This window comes from Charadrius vociferus, unplaced genomic scaffold (genome assembly GCF_000708025.1).
Source record: "Charadrius vociferus isolate BGI_N301 unplaced genomic scaffold, ASM70802v2 scaffold643, whole genome shotgun sequence".
In the NCBI taxonomy this organism is placed as follows: Eukaryota; Metazoa; Chordata; class Aves; order Charadriiformes; family Charadriidae; genus Charadrius; species Charadrius vociferus.
The window spans coordinates 785,464-795,195 of record NW_009647512.1 but is presented as its reverse complement, the minus strand read 5'-3'; the positions used below and the strand labels follow the sequence as shown (position 1 = coordinate 795,195).

At 41.2% G+C, this 9,732-nt stretch overlaps 1 protein-coding gene across 1 annotated transcript in view; it reads right to left on the bottom strand.

Annotated features, from left to right (window-relative positions):
- Positions 1-9,407, bottom strand: part of LOC104282674 (glypican-5-like) — a 356,326-nt gene extending 346,919 nt beyond the window's left edge. The window contains exon 1 of the mRNA XM_009880790.1: positions 9,254-9,407. Within this exon, the coding sequence (XP_009879092.1) occupies positions 9,254-9,362 (109 nt within the window). The 5' untranslated portion in view covers positions 9,363-9,407. The remainder of the gene's footprint in view (positions 1-9,253) is intronic.
- Between the last annotated feature and the right edge of the window lie 325 nt (positions 9,408-9,732).

Below are 9,732 nucleotides of genomic sequence, written 5' to 3'. Positions count from 1 at the left end.
CTCCATTATTGCCCCCTTGGATTTTTCCCATGTTCTTTTAAAGACTAATAAACTCTTCTTCCTGACAGGCTGGCCAAATGACAAGGCACAGTGGGAGGGATACATTAATGCAATCAGAAACGCACAAAAATTACCAAGGTCAGCAGTTATTTACATTAGTATAGCAGTTAGGGATGCTAATAAAACACCAGGATCACAGGTACCGTAGAGATCCAGGATAACGCATGGTGCCTGTCTCAGAGCTGCCAATAAAAGGCAAGGCAAACGACAGCTGATAGATACACATATACAGGGGAGGAAGGACAAAAAGGGACAAGAGCATGACAAACCTGGTCAACATAACGAGCAGGGGATTCAGCATAGTTTGGGTTGACCTTTCACAAGTATTTTGTTTATCATGACTTTAAGGAGTTTTAAGAATGGCGTTCAAAGGAAGACCAAGAAGGCACAGGGGATTTTTGCAGTACACGCTTCTCTAACATGAAAGACAGCACAGGAAAAAACCAAGAAACTTAACCATCTAGATTTTCATATTCAGTGAACAAAAAGACTGGCATTACTGGCCTGTGACAGCAACTGACATTTAGATCATGAATCACAGGTGACCAGCAGCAAGGGCTACACTGGAAAATACAAGGTGAAAGGCATATTCTAGATGCAGGAGGGCAGCACTATCACGGAAACAGAACACGATCAGGAGTTTGACCAGGGAAATTATCTTTTTAGCAGGATTCAGGTAACCCTGAAAAAACAGTGAAAACAGTAAAAAACATTGATAATTGATTTTTATAATGTATAATATGGGAGATTAACCAATATGGGAGAAATCAAGAGGCATGGAGACTCTTAGAGGACAGGAGAGACTAGGATGAACTTCTGCATGCATTCATTTCACGTTTAACATGCACTAAAGAAAAATTTTAAACACGAAGGTTTATTTGTTTGGTTTTTTTCTTTTCCCCCTACATTTAACTTTCAGCTTGTGTGCATGTAGAAACAATCACATTCCTTAAATTATTTATGGATAGTAGAGCATCACACTGGTTCCAATTTCTATGAAAAACGGAACAATACAAAACACCAGGTAAGAAATACTTTCATTCTCTTGTAATCTACAGCATGAAAGTGTCAATCTGAATCTAGAATCTTGATAAAAGCATACACACAACTTCTGAAAAGGCAGTCTTTCAGCCAAAATAAGTAATTCCTCATACCATTCTCAACATTTAGAGATTGAACACACATAAGCTGCATAGTGAGGTCAATAATTACCATTCGCACTGTAATGTTAATATTTACTCACAGTATCCCTGGCACATCTCCAAGATTTTATTTTCATTTTGCACATGCAGAATATAAAAAGGTGAGAGCATTGGGGAATATCACACTACAAACTTATTTTTATATTTTGCTGAGAAAAGGACAATTACAGGAAAGAATTTAACACCCCTTCCCTCACCTCACATTCAGACAAAGACTGAACCCTTAGCAAAGCCTTGGGCTCTAAAACCCCAAGTGGCATATAGAAGATGAATAATTATACTGGCAATAACTATACTTTTAAACAATAAAACTTAAGAATCAACTGACACAATGGAATTCGTAGGCAGCATGTTTAAAGCAAGCTACCTGATGCACAAGTAAATTGCGGGCAGCATGCAGTCAACATTGCCAATTTTTTTTTTGGTAGTCAAAAGATAAAATGGTAAAAGAGGAATTAATGAACAGTAGGCCTGACAGCAGATAATTACACCAATGGATAATGGGTGCATCTCAGTTTAGACTCAGGAAGCTCTTGAATTATCATTCTCCAGGAAACAGTAGCATAAAAAAAAAGGAAGTGTGTTCATATTTCTGATATTTCCCTGTTCATTTACTCGCCACTGGACAAGACTGTGTCAGGTGGCCCTGCAGCCTCACCCAGTGTGACAGTACCTACAGGCAGCATGGAGAAATACATAGCAGCTGCTGACATTTCATTAATTGAGATGGCACCAATAAAGAGGATAAAAACAGGTTGGTGGAATCATCAGACCATCTCCCACAAGGGTAAGGCTTCACCGCTATTCCATGTACAGAGGCTGTTTATTTCTAACGGACTCTGGCTCTCCTTCCTACCCTACAGTTCTTCATCCTTTGTTGCCTCCATCCACCATAAACTGTGTTAAGTGGACTGCAAACCAGGGGAATTCCTTCCTCCAAATTGAAGGCTTGCTAAGCACACTGGATTTATGAACTTCCAGACAGTACCAAAATACAAAGGAGGGACCTTATCACCAAAAAGTTGATGCAGAATACCCCTTCATTGTAACTCACTGCTCTGAAACACTGACCTGGTCCCACAGTTAGGGAAAAGTAGCCCACCTGTGCCAAGACCAAGGACAAAACAAGCATCTCTCAGTCTTCCAGCAAACACTTCAGGAGACTACAATCTGCCAAAGTCCCCTTCCCCTCCAAGGTCTCCAGAAATCACAAACACTTTTTTAGAGGGATCAGAAGAGATCACAGAGAGAAACTAAGGCAGAAAGTACCCTAATTGTGGTGGGTTGACCCCGGATGGACAGCAGGTGCCCACCAAAGGCACTCTATCACACGCTCTCCTCAGCTGGACAGAGGAGAGAAAATGTAATGAAAGGCTTGTGGGCGAAGACAAGGACAGGGAGAGATCCCTCACTGATTACTGTCACACGCAAAACAGACTCAACTTGGGGAAATTAAATTATTACCAATCAAAATCAGAATAGGGTAATGGGAAATAAAATCAAATTTTAAATACACCTTACCCCCACCCCTTACTTCTTCCCAGAGCTCAACTTCACTCCTGATTTCTCTACCTCCTCCCCCCGAGCGGTGCAGGAACAGGTAATGGGGGTTGTGGTCAGTTCATCACACATTGTCTCTGCCACTCCTTCCTCCTCAGGGGAAGAGTCCTCACACTCTTCCCCTGCTCCAGCATGGGGTCCCTCCCACGGCAGACGCTCCTCCATGAACTTCTCTAACATGAGTCCTTCCCGTGGGCTGCAGTTCTTCACAATCCACTCCAGTATGAGTCCTTTCCATGAGGTGCAGTCCTTCAGGAACAAACTGCTCCAGTGTGTCGTCGTCCCCCCCCCCAGCATCACAAGTCCTGCCAGCAAACCTGCTCCAGCGTGGGCTCCTCTCTCCACAGGTCCTGCCAGGAGCCTGCTACAGAACAGGCTCTCCACAGGGTAACAGCCTCCTTTGGGCATCTACCTGCTCCAGCGTGGGGTCCTCCATGGGCTGCAGGTGAATATCTGCTGCACTATGGACCTCCATGGGCTGCAGAGTGACAGCCTGCCTCACCATGGTCCTCACCACAGGCTGCAGGGGAATCTCTGCACCTGAAGTACCTCCTCCCCTCCTTCTTCACTGACCTTGGTGTCTGCAGAGTTATTTTCTCCCACATATTCTCACTTCTCTCTTCTGGCTACTGTCACAAAGGGGTTTTCCCCCCCTTCTAATAGAATCTTCCTCTTAAATACGTTACCACAGAGGCACTACCACTGTCACTGATGGGCTCAGCCTTGGCCAGCAGCGAGTCCATCTTAGAGCCAGATGGCATTAGCTCTATCGGACATGGGGGAAAGCGTCTAGCAGCTTCTCACAGAAGCCTGTAGCCCCCCACTGCCAAAACTTTGCCATGCAAACCCAATAAACTTATGAAGAGCTACATTTACATTTCAACAGAGAATGGCAGCAGCCCCAGAAAAAGGCTTGTTTTGTCACACAGATGAGGAGAGTCTTCTCCCACCTAGAGCCTCCCACAAGACAGCCAGCAGTGGCCCATGTGCATGCAGTTCACACACGCGAGGCTACAGCTAAAAAGGAATATTCCAGCCTCCCTTGGGCTGCATACATAAACCAGGCTTTCATTAGGCTAGAAAACAGATTGTTTGGTGCATTGGAATAGGAATGAATAGTATACAGGAGGTGGATAGAAATACTCTAATGCAGCCTCTCTCTTCTATATCTCTCTCTCTCTGTAGGGAGTCATTTTTGCATTGAGCCAAAACCAAATTATACATCTCAGCCAGCTTTCTGCTCAAAGGTCAGCAGAGTACAAAACTCTTCTTAGCAGGGTTACACAAGTGGAAAGGGGTGGGTAACAATTTGACTGAATTAAAGACCAAGTACTACGGGACTACAAAAAGAACTATTTAAAAAACAACACTTCTGCATTTCTATAATCCAGCAGTAAATAAAGGCAAGCAGAGGCATCGCTGGTGATGGCAGGCAGGTTTCTGATGGGGATGGCTTTTTTTTTTTTTTAATAGCTCATTGATTTTGGACTGCATCCATGTCCAGCATTGTGACTACACTTTATATAGTAATTAACTACAAACCAGAGTGCACTTCTCCAGCCAAGTCTTTTCTGTTTTGTAAATTTCATTGCACTTCAACACTATTAACCAGCCACCCCTATTTCAAGCTGATATTCCTAAGTTCAGTAAAAATAAGTGTCAGCAACACTTCAACTCAGATAAATTAAAACAGAGAATGTTTTTGACTCCATACGGCTCTGAGTGCCAGTGTACTACACTACCTATTTCTGGGAATGTTCAGGTCAGTTGATGAGTGTGGCCCACAAATGGTATCCAGCCCAAGACCCACAGAAACCAGCCAAGCCTTCCCATGCACCAGGAAGGATCAAAAACCTTGTGCTTCAGGATTTTTTGGATTCAACTGGGCATTAAGTTTCAGGCATTTTACTGACAACCAGGAGTCCTGGCCTCCATCACTGCTACAACTAGGTTCCCCCCTCCGCCTTGTACCATTCATGTCCATCCCACTTGTCTGCTTGTATCAGATAACAGGGCAAAATGCTGCGTGTGCACAGCCATGGCACTGCAATTCCTGCTAGTAGAAATAGCAGCAAGGAGCTTTCCCAACTAGCATCTCCCCGTTCCATATAAAGCAGAACATAAGTGCAGCTTTGCCAAATGTCTTGAGTTAGGAGTGAGAGGAAGAGCGCTACAAAGGTAATCTACCCTCCGATAGCTAGGAGAATATGGAACTCCTAGTCCTGCCATTTGACCCCCCAGGGTCAAATGAATGCTACTTCAGAGAAAAGCCACAGAATTATTGCATTATGACCTACATGCTTTCATTCATGAAAGAGCTTTTCCTTCAGAGGCTGTGAATGAACAATTTGTATTGCCTGCTGTAAAACCAAGAAGTGCACCAAAGAATAGTGTGGGGTGTTTTTTTTAAACTGCTGAGCTCAAAGCTTTTCACTGTATTGCTCATACCTGCTAATTTGGTGACTGAAATGTGATGTAGGTTTCAAAGTATCTTGCTCTGTGTCTCTGCAGAGACCATCAACAGAAAACATAAATTACCAGTCTTTGGATTCTCATTACCTCAAATTAGCCTCAGCATAAGATGACAGGAGCAAAGCCAAGCTCTCTGTGGGTCCTTACATGGCACCTGTTAGCACTCCATAAAGGACAGAAAAGGGAGGCCAGGTTTCTCTCTGCAGTCTGTCCACAACAAAGCTTTGCCATCAGGCTATTGATACCTCTTCTGACAGCGACTCTCAGCCTGCACACCCGCGCCACTTTTAATCCACTCACAATGAATCAGTTGCCTTGCTTGGAAGCGTCCCCAAAGAGTGCAGGGACTGCACGAGAGAACTGAGGAGGAATAGAAGGATGACTGTGCCAAGTAGTATGGAGTATCACCACAAAGACATAAATCTAAGCTAAACCGATACATTTGTTTACATGCAAGCCTTAAGAAGGTCAGGACAAAGACAACAGTAAGTTCAAAGCAAAATGTTCTGGTTATCAAAGGGGAAAGCAAGTAACAAAATGAAAGCATCCTATTTGATAGTTTGTTTAAACAGGTCTGCTGGACATTTCAGGCTGCAGCCACAGGAGCAAAGACAGAAAGCTGGGCAAATCTTTGGATGGGATGAACTGACCTGCTCCAAAATGCATCCAAAACAAAGCTACCTGTGAAGAGCCAGAGGGTGACATACTAGGATCATTACAAAAAGCATATTCTCCTCTGTTATGCTGCTCCTATTACGGTTTGGCACACTTACACATCCAGTTACTCCACCTTGTCTTTGACTCCATTTGGAGCAGAGTCATTAATAGCACTTGTAGAGCAACTAATACCATGGTTATGACTTTTATGCTACACCATGGACCAAAAAATTCAGAGAAAGTGAATCCAGCAGCTTTCCATGAAACCCTCCCCCTGGGGTCTGGTTACATTCAACATGCCAAACACACAAAAGATTTTGTGACACTGTATGACTTTGCAGGAGCTGAGACTGATGACATGCTCCCCAAGCAGCCAGCTGGCCCTTTCATTCCTGCCTCTCTCCCTTCCTCCTGTCCTGTTACTAATAGGGAGGACATTTTACAGCCTGCAGATGATGCCAATGTGCCTCTTCCTACTCAAATCAGGTGTAACAGCAATAGTATTAGAGACAGGAGCTCAAGCAAGAAACATCCATGCAGAAGCTTGATTTATTAAGTGTTTGAGCAAGGCCTGGGTTGCTCACATTGAAAAATTTAAAGGGGGAAAAATAGCAGGATTGAACCGTAGTGCTAAGGCTGTCCATATGTACAGATTGGGCTTTAGACCAAATATAACAAGCCTGCCCACAGCTGTGGTATATTTAATCAAGTCTTACAGACTAATTATTTTTCACAACTAAATCCAGCACCTGTGAAAATTGTCTTGTTTCAGCTGTGGGCAACGCTACACTTTCAATTTCAAAAAGAAAAAACAAAACAAAATCTCTTCAAGTCCAAAGTGTCCACAGTCAGCTGCAGTACCCAGGCAGCATAGAGGGAATATTTAACTGACCTCATATCAAGACTCCCACTCACATAATGAAGCTCTTTCCCGTTAATACCTGTGGTATCTAATTGCAGGTCCTCAGAACTACATGTCTTCTGACATGCATGAAAGAAAATAAGGAGACAAGAACTTAAACCCAAACCAACGCATTCTCTCCGTCCCCCCCTCCAAAAAAAATTGCTCTTTTCCCACTGAAATTTAATTCCCACAACTATGTTCTCAAAGCTGGACTCCTGAAAAAAACATTTCTTATACCATATTAGCGTTGAAAATTGTTATCAGTACAGGTATAACATTAACAGTATTGTCTGCTAAAAGTGCATAAAAAGCAGTTAAGATTTCTTTTCCTCAGCAGTAGGCAGCAAGACCAACTACTGCTTTGCTTTGACTACACTAACAGTACTAAAAATGTGTATATATAAAAGAAAGTAAATTGTATATGAAATTGTACAAGTAAACACCACCAAATACAAATGAATAAATTGCTATTTTTTTAGGAAGTCTGAGCCAGTTCTCACTGCTGCAAGAAATGTGAAATCTGAAAGCTTCTAAAATAAGGAGGTTTCTTTTCTCAAACTTTAAATGTTCTTTTGGCACACTCAGGCTTTATCATTCAAAATAGCAACAAACCAAGACAGACCAAGAGGACAGAGTTAATTCAATGCAAAGATCTTCCCTCTCAGTAAATGTCTCACACAGTAGTACTCTTAGCAACAGAATGTTTATACAGCACAAGATAAAGAGAGGCTTTTCACTGACACCTGGGACAAAACCAAAGAACAAAAGCAGCTCCCAATGCAAGAGAGAAAAGTTACATTTTTCAAGTGTTCCCACCTAATGTAGACAGAAAGCCAGCCATAACAGTTACAAACAACCTATTTACCCACTTCCAGAAAATGCTTGTAAATTTAAACTGTGTGAAATGTCTAACTACTTCTTTCATTCCATCAAAAGGCTTCATCAGCAATGGACAATAAAGCCACTGGCTTGACCCAAAGGGGCTGGTAGGTTAATCTATTCTGACCTTATTTTTATTCAATCATAATACTGAAAGATCACTTGAATAACTTACCAGCATTTAACAATGCCAACAGTCACCCTTTTACTACAGTGCTCCTCCAAAGTACCCTCCAACCAAATTTTGAAATCATGAAGGATATTAAAGATTTTCAAAAATTAATTGTTAAATAAACTAAAATGCCACTTCTCACTCGTTAGCACAGAGGAAAGAAAAACGACCAAAATCAGAAGAAAATTTTTATCTTGCCCTTGTACATCTCTTTTAGACTTCCATCATAGCTTATTGTCAATTTTAGATAATACACTATCTCTTATTAACTGTCAATCACATCTTTTATTTATAGTATTTTCACTCAAACAGAAGAAACTAGACAAAAAAGCTACTGTTTGATAAAAACTGCCTTGTAACAATAGGCTTAATCATATAGACCTAAACACTTTGTATTTTAATATCTACTGGCTTGTTTTCAAAACTCATTCCATGAGGGTGCTCAGCACTAAACATAGCAAAGCAGTGAGTTAAAATGAAGCACATAAGTAGGCCCACAGAAGTCAGTAAGCTGGATTCATCACTGAATGATTGATTTAATCACTCAACTCATATATTTAAAGCTCACAGTCTATGCTTAAATGCCCTTCTGGAGAAAAGTCTCCAGTGCTCAACATTGCATAGTGCACAATCCTACAGAAGAATTTTTCTCCCTTTAATAGCACAATAACTGTCTGTACGAAGAAGCTACATAGACTTACATCAGCCTGTTAATAGCAAGCTGGCTTTGAGCACCGCAAGAGTTATGAGAACAGACTTTCAGCACTGGTTCTTTCATGTGTTCACGTTTAAGTCTGTGGCTGTAATTCTGGAAAACATCACTCTGCCTGTGACCTGCCAGGTAGTGATACATTTTGACATCAAGAGAGCTGTCTTCTCACTTGACATATCAGTTAGAGCACTTATTCTTCAGCATCAACAAACAAATGCATTTTCATTTAACATTCTACACCTGTAAATAGTTTGGCAACACAAGATAATATCAAAAGCACAACCAACCATCAGGCATCTGAATGACATTTGAAGATGCCTTAAAAATCCACGCCAATCTTTTTTAAAGTGATCCTGGGAACAAGGTATAAGATTAAATCTATTCCTAATTAGATTTAGGCAGATGCTCAAAATACCAGTCAAAATTAAGTGCCATCACCTTTTTCCTAAAGCAGGATCATCAAAGAACAGGGAAGTAAAACATAAGCCAGTGACTACAGCATGCAATGCAAAAAAAAAAAAAAAAAAAAAAAAAACAACAAAAAAAAACCAACAAAGTAAAGAGCTTTTCCTTTTGATTGCAGAAGATAATTTTATAAACTACCCATAGGACTGCAGTAACTCAACAGTTCCTACCTTGAAAAGCTGTGATATGACCAACAATCATGTACTTTAGTTCAAAATTCAGTGCCTGGATACTTTGAGTCCTCTCCCTTCGAACAGCTGCCTGGTAGCTTTCTTCCATTTTTTTGGTGCAACAAGTTGGTGCTCTATGTTGACAGATCTGTAAATCTGACTCTTAAAGCAAACAAGAAAAGCACAATAATTACAAAACTTTCCAAGTTACATCATAAACATAAATAATGCTTCTTAAATGTCAAAACAACCACCACATTTAAAACTTTGAAACAAAACACAACCTATAAGGAATGACATTGCAAAACTGTTATTGTCTCAAGGACACTAATTTGTGACTTTCACCTACATTTGGATAACATCACATTATCAGCTGCTAACATTTTACATTGTTGTTAAAAGCATTGGGCACAAAATCATCTAAACACAGTCAAGGGCACAGCAGAATCACCGATGCCGCACATTCAAAGGGGCAACAT